Source organism: Canis lupus, chromosome 20, assembly GCF_048164855.1.
Source record: "Canis lupus baileyi chromosome 20, mCanLup2.hap1, whole genome shotgun sequence".
In the NCBI taxonomy this organism is placed as follows: domain Eukaryota; kingdom Metazoa; phylum Chordata; class Mammalia; order Carnivora; family Canidae; genus Canis; species Canis lupus.
The window spans coordinates 2890088-2908348 of record NC_132857.1 but is presented as its reverse complement, the minus strand read 5'-3'; the positions used below and the strand labels follow the sequence as shown (position 1 = coordinate 2908348).

Sequence of the window (18261 nt, the reverse complement as noted above, 5' to 3'; positions counted from 1 at the left end):
TATTGGCTGCTGGTTTAGCACACAAACTTCATCCTGGAGGCCAGTACTGCAGTCCTGTGGTTTATCCCCCTAACATGGTGCCTTAGCTGAGCCTTTCATGATTAGCATTATTCCACTATTGTATCAGGTTTGCGACTTTTGGATGGTGGGCCATGCAGCAATTGCAAGCTCACTGCCACACTTCCTTTGTTATAGCAAGTGTCCTTTGGTAGGAACAGTGTTATGAGGGACACCCTATCATTGGACCAGGCATTCTGTAAACTGTCGGATGTGGGTGATGTCAGCGGTGGCACTGTGAGGAGGGAAGGTAAGCACATATTCAGACTTTGTTTCACCTGCTTAGGACAAGTTGCTGTCCTCTCCAAGTTCAAGGGGATCCAACTTGATTGGCCTGCTACCAAATAGCTGTTGGGTTTCCCCTAGGAATGGCACCCTCTTAGCATCCACTGTCAGTTATATATTAGTGGTTGGTTAAGCACTAGACAAAAAGTCTTAGCGATATATGTATCCTAAATATAGCTTAAAGAAGCATAAATATTTTTTGTGCATAGATGATAAAGGCCTTTTTGTGGATGTATATGTTTTATGTTACTTATTTCCCCTATTATTTGATGTTTTACCCACATATGTTAAAGGCAGAACAACTACTTGTACAGTTTCCACCTGTTCTTCCAGTGTGATTATTCCAAAATATCCTGTTAGACTATCCAAGTTATAGGGCAACAGACTTAATATATCTTTTGATATAGTTTAAAATAAAACACTACAAACTCACAAAATGTTACACTTGGAAGGAGATTCAGAGAATGATTTGAAACCTCTCATTTCACAGACGGGAGCATCTAAATGAAATAGCTTGTTAGTCTCAGAGTCACTATAATACCAAGTCTTTTAGACTATAATCCCTATGCCCACTCTTTCCTCATCCCATATAATACTCCAGTGTAAAAACAAAGAAACGCACACGTGCACGCGCGCACACACACACACACACACACACACACACACAATACTAAACCTTCTTTATGGAAGGTACCTAATGAGCCTAAGCTGAATGAGTGGAGTTATTGACTTTTAGGACTATATTTGTAAACTTTCATGTATTTTTAAAGTTAACTTTGAACAAAAGATTAGTAAGCCATAACTTGATATTTTTACTTCTGAAACTTTTAGTTAGAATGGAACAGCTATTAGGCTTGTAGTGCACGAAAATCGATATTCTCTAGAATATGTTCAAGTGTATATTGGTGTCTGGTATTACAAGACCCACAGATAGAGTCCAGTCTTTCCCTGTTGCCATATTTCTGTAGGCCACAATCTTGGCATCGATGTTACCGTTAAACACACACCTTCACTAAGCCTTTGGTGTGAACGACAAAAGGGATGAGCTGTGTAAATGCATTTTTAATCCACAGAAAAATATTTTTAAAAAATACTCATTCCCAACTATAAACATTCTCAATTATTCACAGTAACAACAACTTCTGCTTTCAAAAGCTGTCTCCTTCAATTGCAACTTTACAACAATAACAGCAAAAATGTCTTCCTGGAAAATCCACTGCCTTCCTAAACACATACAATCTTTCATGAATTCATTACTTTGCTTTCACTAGAGCTCTATCTTTAAATAAATGTTTTAAGAAACAGGCTGGGACTCTCCTAGAGTCCAAGAGGTAGACAAAAAGACATTGGAAAGAAAAGGCTGAATATTCAAATATTAATAAGCTTAGGCCCCTTACACATTAAACATTTTTTTGGCACTTACTGCCATCCATTCCCTTTTGCTTTGCTATCTACAAAAATAAAAGGTAAATCAGATAAAATAAATCTCAAAGGAGACAGATGATTGCTAAGGCTTACTTGGGAAATATCTCCTTTTTTTGTGAGAAATATAACACTTTGGATGTTGTAAAAGTATAATATTCTTGATACTTAATGAAATATTCATGCCAATCTCTGGAAATAACCTTCTCGTGCACTTTTTGTCTACATGGCTTGTTTTGTCTTACCTTGTTTAAGTATTTCAAAAATACATGTTTTTCCTAATCAGCAAAATCGCAGGTTTCTGGAAGTCATTATGAACCTCCCATAAAGGAACGCACTACTAAGTACATAATATGCTTGAAACACAAAACTACTGAATAACATAAAGAGAAAAGTGAGATTGAAAACAAAGAAACAAGCCTATGAAGAATGAAGAGAAATAATTGAACACAAAGTTAAGACTTAGGGAAACTTGAAGAAAACAGCCAAAACTGCTTTAAAGTTTTTGCATATAAAACATTGGCAAGAATGTTAAACAGATGAATAGTTTTTAAACTTTGTTCCCTACACCCCCAGGGCTGTTGTGGCTAGAGGGACAGAGGAGGGTGTTGACAAGAGAGAAGTCAGGTACATGAACAGGCACCAGGCCCTTTTCCTTACCCCAGCCAACCACCAGCTCTAACTAACTTCTTTTTGATTAATACTGAAATTCCATGCACAAGTTCTATAGGGGAAAAAAGTTTCTGCTGGTCAAAAAATATAAAATTTGGTTTAAGATCACTAAAATAGAATATAGTTTAAAAAGGAGAAAGTTCATCTTCTATTTAAAACATAGTTTAAAAAATAAAAATAAAAACATAGTTTTAAACCCTACTGATGATGTATTCAGGGAGGAATTCCAACAGAGGGAATATTTGCCCTAGGTCCACAAATGTGGCCAACTTGTCTTGTTTATCTTTTTGTTCTACTCCAGTCCTTAGTTCGTGGAAAGTGTTCAATATAGGCCTGTGGACTGACTGAATGAAAGGTCTGCCTGCAGACTGTTGTTCTTGTATTTCCCTGAAATTTGAGATAAAGTCAGAATATAATTTAATCCCAAAGTAGAATGTTGAGTTATGCCCCAGTTAAAATGAATAAATGCAATAGATAAATGAGACACCGTTGAGTCCTCCAACTTTGTATCATCTAGCTCTGAAACTCTGGATTAGTCAAGTCTTCTTCAGGGATAGAGAAAGACTTGAAAATGTATCTTCATATGGCATTTTTTACTGTGATGATTAAATTATATGTCCAACTTGGCTGGACAAAGTGTCCAGATACTTAGTTAAATGCTATGGTAGGTGTTTCTGGGTGAGATTACCATTTAAATTAATATGCTGAGTAAAGCACCTTGCCCTCACTAATTTGGGTCATAGACCCAAATAGACCTCATAGACCTCACAGACCCATAGACCTCATAGACCTCATAGAGCAAAATTCCATCTTACTCATTCTTGAGTAAGAGGTAATTCTTCTTGATATCTTGATAGACTGACTTTGAACTGGGACACTGGCTTTTTCTTGCCTTTGCACTCAAATTGAAACACTGGCTCTTCCCAGGCTTTAAGCTCACAGGCCTGTGGATTAGCACTATATCATAGACTGTCTTGTGTTTTCATCTGTGGACTCACCCTGAAGGTGTTAGGACGTGCCAACCATCACAATTATGTGAGCTAGTTCCTTACAACAACTCTGTCCCATCTATTTCCGTCTGTCTGTCTCTCTACAACATACACACACGGTATTAGTTCTGTTTCTCTGGAGAATCCCCACTAATACACCAACTATAACAGGGATTCCATCACAAAGGTATATGATCCTCTCTGTTTGGTACAAAAAGTTGGGGAAAGGGGATGGGATAGAAAAATCTGAGAACAAGGTTCAGACTCTTCCATGGTCTTTTATCTCTCTCATCATATTTTACAGATATTCTTGGTTAATCTTCAACAAGAGGAAAGAATATGCACGAGGAAGAAGACAGTCTCTTCAACAAATGCTGTTGGGTAAACTGGACACCAATACGCAAAAGAGTGAACCTCCTGGACCAGTTTCTTACACTATACACAAAAATAAACTAAAATGGATTAAGGACCTAAATGTGAGACACAAAACCATAAAACTCCCAGAAGAAAGCACAGGCGTTAATTTCTCTGACATCAGCCACCAGCAACGCCCTTCTAGGCTTCTTCAAAAGAAAAATGACTATAGAGATGCTTAACCCATTTAAGGGACATGCACAAGAATCTCTGTAGTGCTGAACCAAAGCACCACATGTGAACACCTAGTTTTATTAGAATTGTTGTGAACCCAGAATAATAAAACTTTAAAATCTGCAAATACAAAAATTCCTGAAATTATGAAAAGTAATCATTGTAATAAAGGGTACCTGAGCATAATAGTTAATTCATTTACAAGAATGTAGTAAGACCTAATAGCCTGATAAAAATTTATATACCAAAGGCTATGGCCCAGTAAAAAAGGCATTAGAGTGTTATTTGAAATTGTTATTATCTAAGTAAATAGAAATATTTCCCTACAGTGACCTGCACAATACCCTTTTATAGAATAAAAATAGCTCTACAACTTTACCAGAGCTTTCTGGTAATTATCGTACTCTAAAACTACATGTGGGCGCACACGGGTGCAAAGTGTAACAGCCAAGCTGCTTTCATTCATTAAGCCAAATTAGACCTTAAATCAAACTCAAAAGAAATCATAACAGGTTTTACCTATTAGGGGAAAAAAAATTAAATACTAGTTAAAGAATAGACAACATAAATGACTAGTGGGTGGTTTCAATTTCATAAAGTGGTTGGGTGACACCATAAAACTGAACAAAGTTCAAACAGATATCACATTTCACAGTATTTTTCACAGTATGTTCAACCCACAATTCAAACCGTCTGTGCTTTAACCCATACGGGGATAAAAATTACATCCATAAATCATGGGCTTTTTAAAAAAAAGTGCACTAAAAAAAAAATGACCATGTGGTTAATGTTGCAGCCTGTTAAGTCGCTATTTCACTGAAAAATGACTGGCTATTCTCAGTAGCCATTCTCTCTGATTTTCATTTGACATTAAAATAAGTGGCTGTTGTACTGCACACTCAGGAAGGCTCCAAGTTATATGCAAAGACTAACATTGGGACACAGTAACTGAAGGATTTAGTTGTAATCACAGAAGCAGTGCGTACTGATAAAGAGCCAGGCTCCACCATTTCATTTTAGGTAACGGCGTTAAAGAAAATGAGGGAAAACAAGCATGTCTTATTCCACCTGTAAAAATCTATTTGCTGTTCCTGATAAAGGTGATTTGGTGTTTATTTGCCTCTAAGTAACATCTTATTTACACTTTGAAGTCTGTTTTAAAGTCATTAAACATGGGTGACATCTATTTTTTTTTTTTAATATCTTACAGCTCAGTGTCCCACTGATGTTTAAAGTGGTGGCATATAATGTGAAGTTTCTCCGAAGTCCACATTTATTAATTACATGTCTTTTTATTCTGGGTACCCATAAAAATTACGAACTGTGCTTGGGAGTTCAACTGGCAAAGCAAGAGAATGTGCTGGCCCTTTCAGTACCTTTTCATTATTCCTGCCCGTAATTTTAGAAAATGAAAGCATTTCTGGGTGTTTCTCCTTCCAATTTCCATCCCTGGGTCTGGAGTGCAGAGATCATGCAGTTAAGTTTCATGAGTAGATGGCATTCGAGTGGCTCCATAAAATGCTTGGCAGTAGGGATCTTTGGGAGACACCATAAGTTTTCCAGATAATCAAAAATACTTCTGTATAGAATGTATCTCTTTTTTATGTTCAAAGCAATCCTTGGAGATAATTGTTCCAGAGTTGGACTAAGTACAATTAAAAATTCAATTGCAACAGCCGCATGGCTAACATCCTTGACCGTCCACTATAGAACATTTCCATCATCATGGGAAGCTCTATTGAACAGCATTGCTCTAGACGAATGAGAAGAATAGAGGTGAGAAGTAAAGTGATTTGTTCAATGCTAGTAAGTGGCAGAACCAAGACTTGTGCCCAGGTTTGGTGACTGCAAATCTTGCTCTTTTTCATTTTAATTCCTGGGGAGGGGCAGGGTACGCTTTCTTCCTGAATAGGAGGGTTGAAATCTCTCACCTGAGGGACTCATCTGAACGCAACTTCCATCCAGCTCAACAGAGGCCTCATTCAAATATTTTGCTGAAGTGTTCACTCACCAGCCAGCCTTGGCCACAAGTATTGCCAAGAATGTCAGCAACAGAACAAAATTCTTACTTATTTTCTATTGATTTAACAAATATTTATGCAGTGTTTATTATGGTTATTTATGTAGCACTATCATAAGAACTTTACAAATATTCGCTCATTCAATATGCACAACAGCCCAATGAAATAGGTGTTATTATTAGTTTCCTCACTTTATAAATGAGGACATTGAAACTTCAAGAAGATAAGTAATTTACTCACGGACTCCCAGATTATGAGTAGCAGAATTGGGGTTAAGCCCAGGAGCTCTGTCTTTGGTGTCCATGTTTTAAACTACTAGGCTAGATTGATTCTCCATTAGAAACATTATACAATCTCATTCCCACTAGAAATCACTGCACAGGACATGAATCTTGATACTAACAACTTGGAAAAAAAGAACGAGAAAATCTTTTACCTGCAAGGGGAGAGTTCACCTTTTCATTCTCCACATTAAATTCTAATGGGCAGGAAGAAGGGAGAGTTTTATATTGTAGCCCTTCTTTTTATTTTTTATCTTTTTTAAAAGATTTTATTCATTTATTCGTGACAGACACACAGAGAGAGAGAGAGAGGCAGAGGGAGAAGCAGGCTCCATGCAGGGAGCCCAACGCGGGACTTGATCCTGGGTCTCCAGGATCACGCCCTGGGCCAAAGGCGGCGCTAAACGGCTGGGCCAGCGGGGCTGCCCTCTTTTTCAAATTATAGATGCCACTGTTGGTTATTCCACATTTGGGTTGTCCAGTAAAACTCTCTGTGATGATGGAAATGTTCTATAGCTGTCCTATTTAATACGATCACTACTAGTCATCTGTGACTCCTGAGCATCTGATAGAGGACTAAGGTAACTAAGGGATGGAATTTTCAGTTTCCTTTAATTTTAACAAATTTTAACTTAAGTTTAAATAGATACAAGTGTCTACTGTAATGGATAGCACAGACACAGACGGCTCAAGTGAGAACCAGTGGAGGCTCCCTTTTTCTCTTCTAAACCTCATGCTCACCTACTATTCCCTAAATCGATGACATATACTGATCTGTTTGGTCACGCAGGCCAGGCCGGGATGCTGGAGTCATCCTGAGCACCATACTTCCAGATATAATACATCAAGAAGTCCCGTTGATTTTAGCTGCTTAAAAACTCGCAGGTGTATGTATATTTCTGCATCTCTCCCACTGGTCTAAGCCTGGTCTAAGCCACAGTTATTGTCAGCCGAGGCAACCACAATGTCCCTTAAATTGTTTTATCCCTCCACATGCGCCTCCTTTTTTCTAAATGCAGTCACGTCATTCTCTGCTAACAGTTTCAGTGGTTCTTAGGAAAAATATTACACCACTGAGGGCTTATCATATGCTGGGTATAGAAATAGCATAAGAAAATTGACGAGTTCTTCCTTTTCTATGGTCCTGATTGATCTGCAGCCTGACTCTCATTCCAAGATCACCGTCTCAGCTCCAAACACACCAGCCTTGTGGCTGAAGACCGACCCAGTCTGCCTCTGCCCACTGGGAATTTGTGGTACCATAGAGTGCACGTGTCTAGGAGATGCGCTGGATTAGTAAACTAAAGAATATTAGAATAAACGATAGACGCGGCTTTCTGTCTGAAGCTCTACAGCACTCAGCTAAGATCAACAGCGCTAATAGCTTTTGCACACGGAGTGGCTACTACGTACATGATTCTCTGCACAGCTGGTGAGCGTGGCTTCCACACAGTGCAGGCCGATGTATGTGCATACCGGGCATTTTTGATCAATGCTTCACTATAAACCTTGGCATAACCACGTGTACCCATTATTTAATCCCTTCTTTATAGTTGAGAAAACTGTAGCTTAGAGCAGTTAGTAAATTGTACCAGGTCACATAGCTATTAAATGGAGTTTGGGGAAGCCAGCTTTCAAACCCAGAGCTGCACTTACACACACACACACACACCCCCCAAAACAAAGCCCTGCACTGTCCTGATTGCTCATTTAATTAATACAGTAGCCTTAAACGACACATGATCATGTTGTTACCTATCAAAACCTGGAAATTGAAAGATTAAGTAATTTTCTATAATCATAAGCATTTATTGAGTGGCAGATAGAGGTCTTTGAACTAAGGTCCAAAATAATTCCAGTTCTGTGTTTTTATCACTATAAAACACTTTCCCCTGCTCGATCTATTTTGAATAATCTTGGCACAACAGAAAAAAAAACACACTTGAAATGAGCTTTGCCACAGCCCTTCCTGTGCAGATATTGTAATATTCAAACAGCAAAGTAAAAGGCATATTTCTATCACCAGCTTGAGGATACTAAGCCCTCTGCAGGACCTCTCGTTGCAAGAATGCATAATGATGAACCTAATGGCACCCAGCATCTGGCCTCAATACGGGGAGACGTTGGGCCAGTGCACATCCCCCGATAAGTAGCCCACCGTATAGTATTCCAACTGAGCATCAACACTGCATGGAGAAAAACGAACAGGAGAAATAACACTAATCAGGCACGAACTGCCAGGGAAGTCCTCACATAATATTTTTAAACTCCTCATCTTTAGATCTTTAGGACTTAAATTTTTTTCTGAAAGAGAGCAAGCAAGAGAGACAGGAAAAAAAAAAATACAAAGAGAAACAGAGTGAAAGAGAACGCTATAAAAACATCCACGAGATTCGCTGGTTCCAGGTCTATTTGATAGATATGAGGCTTAAACAGCATAGCTGGCTCCCTATCACTTTTCCCACCAATCAATGTTTCTTTAAGGTCAGTAAAGATTTTCTGTGCTCCTCTATTTCCTTCAAGTATGCAAATGTTGATAGATCTCTCAAAAGGCATGTGCTTGGCCACCCAGAAAAAACAGGGCTGGATCGAGGCTGGAGATGGAAGCAGACACAGGGTCCTGGCCACCTGGTAGGCCACATAGGGGGAGGCCTCGTCTGGTGATAAGTCTCGGAACAAAGTACATACACTACACTTCAGAATATTAGACTATGTCAAATGGACAGGCTGAGTCACTAAGTCGTACGATCCTACTGCATATCTTTTTTGTATAATTGAGGTCATTTTTGAAAAAGAATTTACCTGAATATATTCTAGTTCTAGTTTATAATTCCTAATATATAATTTTAACACCTTAAAAAAAAACGTGCTGCTGTAGTGCTATCGGTTTGAAATAAAATGAACTTTTTTACGTGCTTCCTAAAATGCATTAAGATGAGGTATGAAGTGAGAAATATTTTCTGCATTTCTCTCAAACTAGATATAAACGCTTAGGAAACCAATTTAACAATATATGATAATATTTAAGTAAGCATGTAGAACATGTCTCAAACATCTGTCTCTGTGCAGTAACTAGGCTTTAAGCCTAGGATTTCAAAATATCTTAACCAACAATCTTTTTCATATTTAAAAATATACTATGTTCAAGATATAGACTTAGGATATGGGCACATATCTATATAGTTACTTGCAGTTCCAGAGCATACCTCTTGAATATGGACTACAGAACCTTGAAAATACAGTGTTGAAAAATTATCTTTGTTGATATAAGATATTTTATCACTACAAACTTAGTATATGGACAATATTTACAAACCCTAATATATAAGACGAAGCCTGTACCTTCTCCCAAAGAAGTGGTGATAAAACTTTGTATGTTCCGAACACTATCACATTTTTCCCTACTGAAGTATTTTGGTATTTTTTTTATATTTTATTTACAACGCTGTTTCTCTGTGTCACACACACCGTATTTATATGTTTCATACAAAAACTAAGAAAGTCTTAAAGTTAACTCTTATAAAATATTCTTTCTTTTCTTCTAAACTCCCAACATACACGCCATAAAGTTTCTGTCTTTCCCCACCCCTGGGATCAAAATAGAAAAATATATGGTATACAACAAACTATTTCTTTTCCTGGAGAAAGTTTTATGGATCATGAGGTTCAATTTGTTTTTTTTTTAATTTTTTTTTTCATGAGGTTCAATTTCACTGAAGACTTGATTTTTTAAAACTTTTTGTACCAAGATAGGTCTTCAAATATCATCTTACAGTGTGGAAATGTATACTTTTTTGGTAAAGCCACACACTATATGGTCACAGAACCTTCCATCTAAATGCATACGTGTACACACCATGATTTAATACTACCTCCAGAGCTGTCATGAAGCTTCAGCTCTACAAGCACCATCATTTTATCTGGTAACTAACATATTTCAGTGTAGACTGGGCACAGCAGACCTTTGAAGTAGGACAAAATCCAAAGAAAACACTCAACGTAAACAAAATATGTGGCAACACTAAAACAAGCCATAAAAATTTTATGGGTGGTAGTTTGGCAAGACCTACATAACTTGTCTGTGTGCAACCCAAGCTGAAAGACTGTAAAACTTAAAGCATTATAAACATGGGCAGAAACACACATAAACACACCCTTTCTATGTCCTTAGGATCTCCGAGTTGTCTTTCACATGTCACTCTCCTGTCCTTTTCCGTCATAAGCCAGCTGTCATTTCCCCCATCCTTCAGGAAGCCCAGATCAAAGCAACTGATTTGCTTCTAAATACCAACCCCTTACGCATCATGACTAGGAAACCCTTTAGTAAACTCCTCAAAAGCAAGGTGTCACACTGAGTACCTTGTAAGCAGAGACTCCCCCTTCTCCCTTCCCACCGCATAATCCTAGTATGGGTCTCGAGAGGTTAAATATCTAGGCTGTCTTAAGGAATCTCCTATTGGAAATCTGGAAATATATATATTTTTTAATATTTTCAATCAGTTTGCATGAGTCTGTAATGTGAGCCATGCATTTTTAGAAGACAAAGCCACAGGCAGAAAAGCCATTAATAGACTACTGAGGTGGGCACTTGACGGGATGAGCACTGGGTGTTATTCTGTATGTTGACAAATTGAACACCAATAAAAAATAAATTTATTAAAAAAAATAGACCATTGTAGTATCACAGGCAAAACATGCTGGTGGCTGGGATTAGAGCAGGTGGAGAGAACAGTAGAGAAGGAATAAATGAAAAAACAACAAAAAAAAACAAAAAAAAAAGAGAAGGAATAAATGAGTCCCTTACGCTGTACGCTTGAAATTAATATAATGTCATATGTTGATTGTACCTCCAAAAAGAGAAAAAGAAACAAAACAGAAACAAAAGTGTATGTAGTCCACGCAAGCCATCTGTCTCAAAAAAAGAAAGAAGATAATACAGACTCATCACTAACCGAGACAACAGGAAGAGGAGAATCGACAAGTCCGCATGAATTCTCTTTCAAAAAATCAGTTAAGTATATTAATACTCACAATAAGCATACAAAAGCTACATGAAAAACTACAGCGGTGTGTTGGGGTGCATGAAAAGATTTTAGCAGGCCATATTCTTGAAGGTGAAGAGCAACTATTCCAAACATGTCAGTTCTTTTGAAGGTAATTCTGTTGTCACTTTGATTTTCTTAATTACTTTAGTGATGACAATGGAGAGCATGGAAACGGGCAAGTATTATAAGCGGGTGAGAAAGAAATGGAACACTGAAAAAGTGATATTGAAGACACTAAGTTTTCGGGAAGGTGGCTAATTTGGCGTTTCATTAATATATAGAACCGAAGACATTCCAGATGATTTAAAATGTAAAATGATTAAACAAAAATGTTAAAAGTATTAATACTGAACTGAGCTCAAAATAAAGACCAACTTTCTAAGTCTACCCAAGGCCACATGGAGCCCACGGCATCTTAGGGCTTATCTGTCATCCCATCATGGAAACCACTAGGCATCCAAAGGACCCCACAAGGAGACAAGAATCTTTCTGTCGCTGCTGTCTGAGAACACGGTAAGCCCATCCTCATTTACCTGCATATTTTCTTGGGGTAGGAAAGGGAGAAAACCTAAAGTCTAAATGGTAATTTTCAAAAAAAAAAAAAAACAGAACAAAATAAAACGACAAAACAGTCATTTACAATTTTTTAGACCAAGCCTGAGGGGGAACAAAATTTTGAACAGACTTTGATTTTTGAAAGTTAACCGTTTAAATTAAAAGAAATCAAGATATGGCTAACTGGCAAGTTCATTTCCTGTTATTTGTAAGGGTTTATGTATTTGTTTTCTATTGCTGGGTAGCGAATCACTATTCTAAATCCATCACCCAGAAATAACCATTGTTAATATGTTCGCACATGTACAAGTAATGCTCTAGTGTACATCTAACCTATTTTTCCTCTAGTCGTTTTATGTGTCAGTAAAAAGCCAGATGCAATAATTTCCATCCACTGACTAGTAGCCTACATTTTTACATAACATTATATAGTAGGAACATAGACGTATTCATAGTACAACTCATCAATGCAAGGAAACTAAGCATGGTACCCACAGGAAGGCTTATGGAGATGGGAGTAGATATAAAAAGTAAAGACACAATTATCCCTTCTGGGTGGTAAATTTAGAGGGATTTTACTTTTTCTTTTTATATGTTCTGTATTTTTTATTTTGCTATTTTACGATTTTCTATGGTGTGCATATATTGTTTTTACGGAAAAAGCCCAATGTGATGTAATAGAATTTTCCCAGGAGAGATTTCCAAGAATGCAAATGGCGCATTTTGCACAGTTCAAAGTGCTGAAAGACAACTGCACTATGGCCCCCCGGGGTCTGCATCAAACAAGGTAAGAGAGTTCATCTACGTAGTGGGGTTTAGGAGGGAGGTTGAGGCAAGTAAAATACTTCCTGAGTAAGACTAGGATTAAAAGAAGCTGAGAACTGGGTGTTATTCTGTATGTTGGCAAATTGAACACCAATAAAAAATAAATTTACGAAAAAAATAATAAAAATAGAAGAAGCTGAGAACTGGGTGTTATTCTATATGTTGGCAAATTGAACACCAATAAAAAAATAAATTTACAAAAAAATAAATAAATAAAAATAAAAGAAGCTGAGAAAAGAACAGCAGAGTAAAGCTGTGTCCAGGCTGGAGAGTCCACCCAACCAAGAGAAATACAGTAAGTTCTTTTGCGGGACAAAGCCCACTCTTCCATTCTTAATTTATTATATATATTTATTATATTATTATATGATATTATAATATATATATATATTATATATAATGTCACATACATTTGGTGATGTGATTTGATTTTTATACTATACCAACTTGAAGTATAGTATAAACATAATTCTTTTTTTATCAATTTATTTTTTATTGGTGTTCAATTTGTATAAATATAATTCTTAATTAAATTTTTGTCTCATTGGATGGCACATGTCTTCAAGGAAAGTCTTCAAGGAAGTTTTGTGAGTGGCATTTTTGAGTCACTCCTGCACATTTATGTCATTTCCTCCACCTTCATTCATAAAACATTCAGAACCTGGCCCTATACAGTCAAGTGGGGCCACAATCTTTTCCTCTCAAAGATCTGTAGACATTATTCTATGGGCTTCTGCGGGGAAGGGGAAGGTTACCCTGATCTTAGCATTTCAAAGAAAAAAATACTGAAGCTGCATAAGTTTTTACTTATGTTTTCTTTCAAGCTTTTGGTCTTTTTCAAGCTTTTGCTCTTTTACTTATGTTTTCTTTCACGCTTTTGCATGAGTTGTTCTTCCCCAACTACACTCCCAGTGTGTGCTCTCATGCCTTGTACATCTGACATCTTCTCTCTCATCATTTTGACCATTTTTCACCCTCATGTAGCATTTGAGATGAGCTTATCATGTTTGTCTCCCATATTACTGATGCCATGTCTCAGCGTCAGATCTGTGCTTTTCTACTGGCTTTGGGGACTTCATTTGGTTGCTTCATTTTTAAGTTTCATTATTCCCTCCACTTTACAGCATTTTCCCTAAAGGATGGTAATTCTTTCCTTGTGGATTTCTGATTCTGTTTCATGATACCCACACTTTCCTACACTGTAATGCAACGGCTTGTCAGTTTTTCTATTTCCCTTTTGAGGTCTTCAGCGTGATTTTTCCCCCCTCTCTTCCTCTTTACAAAATGTTAAAGATGTATTTTTTGATTTTTAAAAACTAATTATAAGAGCTTTATACAGAAAAGGTGGAGAAAGCACATGATATGTGGTTAGGCTCCTCTTCACAGTGCCTCGTCAATTTTCAGATCCATCAGGTTTTTATATAGTTTGGTTTTATAGTATTGAAATGGGCTCTTTCTCCTCTGAACAATTTCTAGTGTATACTGATGACAGTTCCTAGTTTTGTTCTTAGCAATGGAACTTCCTGTTTGGAGGCCCCTTTCTTCGGTCTCCACCAAAACTGCCCACTAGCCCCTTCTACATTATTTTTTTCTGCAAATGTACAGAAAAAAAAAAAAAGATACAAAGAAAAGAGAACAGGGTAAGTGGAAACACTTTGGTGTATTAAAAAATAATAAAACTAATTATAGTTATGCCTACTAAAATTGCTTTTTAATTCCAATCCCTTATGTATTGTGATTATGAAGTCATTTAGTAAATTTCTCAAAAAAAAAGGTGTTACGCTGAGTACTTTGAAAACAGAACGTCTCCCTCTTCCTTTCCCAAGACATGATTTTCCTATGGTTCTCATAATAAAAGGTTGAATAAATATACATAGAAAAGGTGGTGGAGAAAGCAGATGATACATGGAAAAGGCTGCTTTCTCCTTTTTCCCTACTCTTTCTTTATTTCCCTTTGCAATTCACTGCCAGTGAACAGGTAGACGGAGAGATAGGAACAGGAGTGGAGAGAGGGGTTGAAGGCAGCACCGTGCAGGACTCGACAGTAGTCGACATGCCGAAGGTCAGCTGCTCGGCCTTTGAGGGAATCTCTAAACTGATGACTAAAGACAGACCCAGGTGGGGCACCTGGGTGGCTCAGCCAGTTAAGTGTTTGACTCTTTTTTTTTTTTTTTTTTTTAAGATTTTATTTATTTATTCATGAGAGACACAGGCAAAGGGAGAAGCAGGCTCCATGCAGGGACCCGATGTGGGACTCGATCCCGGCACCCAGGATCACGCCCTGGGCTGAAGGCGGGTGCTCAACCACTGAGCCACCCATGCGTCCCAAGTGTCTGACTCTTGATTTCAGCTCTGGTCAGGATCTTGGGTTGTGAGATGGAGCCCCATAACTGGCTCTGTGCTCAGCAGAGAGTCTGCTTGGGATTCTCTCCCTTTCCCTCTGTCCCTACCTGTCCCTTCAAATCAATCAATCAATCAATCTTTAAAAAAACAAAAAAAAACAACCCAGAGACTAGGGTAATAGTAGGGGTCTTTCTCTTCATTCACTTTATAATTCTCTTTATCACTAGCTTGCTGTATTTTAAAATGAAATAGCATTAGTGGTCCATCAACTAAGACTTTCAACCCTGGGCACCTGGGGGGTCTCAGTGGTTGAGTGGCTGCCTTTGGCTCAGGTTGTGATTCCGGGGTTCCTGGGATCGAGCCGAAAGTCAGGCTCCTTACTCAATAGGAGCCTGTTTCTCCCTCTCCCTCTCCTTTGTCCCTCCCCATGTTTGTGCTCTCTCTTTGCCTCAAAAACAAACACACAAACAAAAACAAATAAAAACAAAAACTTCAAAACAAGAAAAGATTTTCAACCCCAAAACATTATCCTAATAATTAGTCATTATATCATAAAGGGTATGGAGTATAATAATGTAGTATTATTTTTATATTTTAATAATGTATTTAATAATGTTAATAGATTTCCATGTTTTGTGAAGGATCACAATTTTCCACTTTTTGTATCTTTGTAAGTTTTTTAAATTTTAATTCTAGTGTAGTTAACATACAGTTTTATATTCATTCCAGGTGTACAATACAGTGATTCAACAATTCCATACATTACTCAATGCTCATCACAATAAGTGTACTATTCTCCCTTTCACCTATTAATCTCCCCCATGACCTCCTCCCCTCTGGTAACCATCTGTTTCTTCTCTATAGTTAAGAGTTTATTTTTTTGGTTTGTCTCTTTTTTTTTTAATTAGCTCATTTGTTTTGCTTCTTAAACTCCACATATGAGTGAAATCATATGGTATTTGCCTTCTGAATGGCTTATATCATTTACTATTATACTCTCTAGATCCACCCATTTGTCATAAATGGCAAGATTTCATTCTTTTTTATGGCTAATATATACTATACACTAGAATTAGCCATAAAAAAGAATGAAATCTTGCCATTTATGACAAATATATATATTTAATCTGCTTTATCCATTCGCCTACTGATGGATACTTACGTTGCCTCCACACTTGGCTACCGTAAATAATGCTGCCGTAACTACAAAGGTGCGTGCATGTCTTTGAATTAGTGTGGGTAGGTTATGTGGATCCCAGAAGAAGAAAAGAGAAAGAAGGGGGCAGAAAACTTTTGGAGAAAATAATAGCTGAAAATCTCCCAAATTTGGAGAAAGAAACAAAAATCTAGCTCTAGGAGGCACAGAAATCCCACCAACAAGATCAACCCAAGGGCGTCTACACCGAGACACATAGTAATTAAAATGGCAAATGTGGTGAGTGACACAGAGACAATTTTAAAACCATCAAGAGAAGAGAAAACAGTAACGTGCAAGGGAACCCCGTAAGGCTGTCACTGGATTTTTCAACAGAAACTTTGCAGGCCAGAGGGACTGGCATGATTCAGATATTTTAGTGAGAATATAGGACTGGCTAACTTAGATGCAGATGTCAGGGGCCACTTTTCGGGCAAGGCCTAACTCTAACTTCTGAGCCCCCTCTAGTACCTCCTCTCCTGTGCTTCTCGGAGGGAATAAAGGTGCTATGCGTGACCTCGAACTCTCTGTCTGTGGATTCCTTCCTTAGGCTATGACACTTGGGGAGAACAGTTATCCTCCCCGAACCTCCCGCATGAAACGCGATCTTTATACGATACTAGCAGGAGCGGTTCTCCGTGTCCTATAACCTCGAGTGCAACAACGCTGAGGTTGATGATTCTTTTATGACTTCAAAGATCCAAATTCCGTAAGTTTGCTCTTCTTTCCTGGGGATTTGTTTTCCTCATCATATATGCTTAGTACCAGCTCTGGTAAGGATAATATTGAATAATTTGGCTTACGTGAAATCGTGCTTGCAGCCAGCTCTTGTAGGTAGTCTGCTTAGGTTCCTGAACACGTTCTTGTCCCTAGTCAATAGTGCTGTCTGATTTTTTTTTAATTTATTTTTATTTGTTTTTATTCATGATAGTCACAGAGAGAGAGAGAGAGGCAAAGACACAGGAGGAGGGAGAAGCAGGCTCCACGCAGGGAGCCCGATGTGGGACTCGATCCTGGGTCTCCAGGATCACGCCCTGGGCCGAAGGCAGGCGCTAAACCCCTGAGCCACCCACGGATCCCCATGTTGTCTGATTTTTATGGTCTGATTATCCTCATTCAGCTACTGTCAGATATCTCTCCTTGCCCCTCTTTCAATCCTTATTTCCCTAAATCTAGGTTGTTTCCTTACAACCTATTTTCTCATCTGGTTTTCTCTAAAATCTAGGCTCTTTTTTTTCTTTCTCTTACTCCTTTCTCAGAAATACAATAGAAATATAATGTAAGCCATAAATGAGAGTCATATATGTAATTTAAAATTTTCTAGTAGTCACATTTTTAAAGTTAAAAAAAGCAAGGTGAAAAAAAAAGCAAGGTGAAATTAATATATTTTATTTAACCCCAATATAACACCAAATTTTAATATTTCATTATAAGTCAGATATTTTGCTTGTATGATAAGAATTCAAAATATGTATTTTATACTTAAAGAGTATCTTAAAATGGACTGGAAATTTCAAATGATTAACAGCCATACAGGGTTAATGGCCACCAATACTAGACAGTGCAAGTCTAGATTTTTATGTTATAATCATAGTTTAAGAAAAAATGGCTTAGAGAAAAAATAGCATGAGACAATCATGAATTATTTTCTCTTACCTACACAAGTCTTCTTTTATGTGAAGAGAAATCAATTCCTTAGGAATATGAAAAGAAAGTATGCTCTCTGACATCTGCTCCCGGATTCGCATCCACTTATTGTCAGATGTGGGAAATCTATATAATTTACACACTGGGTTCTTTAGCACTGGGAGGGAAGAAAAAATAAGTTTAGTAGTTAAATTACAAACATATGCCCATTATATAAAGATCTATTAACAAAATCATTAATCGGTGTACCACTGCTAATTACTTATTTATTCAAAAATTTGTTTTTATCATAATTCATTAGTGTATTTGAATTTCTAAGAATTTTGTTCTTCTATT

At 37.4% G+C, this 18261-nt stretch overlaps 1 protein-coding gene across 15 annotated transcripts in view; it reads right to left on the bottom strand.

The window, feature by feature from the left end:
• The window catches only part of INPP4B (inositol polyphosphate-4-phosphatase type II B), a 709031-nt gene that overhangs the window by 168114 nt on the left and 522656 nt on the right, over window positions 1-18261 (bottom strand). For all 15 annotated transcript variants that reach the window (XM_072788249.1, XM_072788250.1, XM_072788263.1 and 12 more), the window contains one exon: window positions 17935-18082. In XM_072788249.1, the coding sequence (XP_072644350.1) occupies window positions 17935-18082 (148 nt within the window). The remainder of the gene's footprint in view (window positions 1-17934; window positions 18083-18261) is intronic.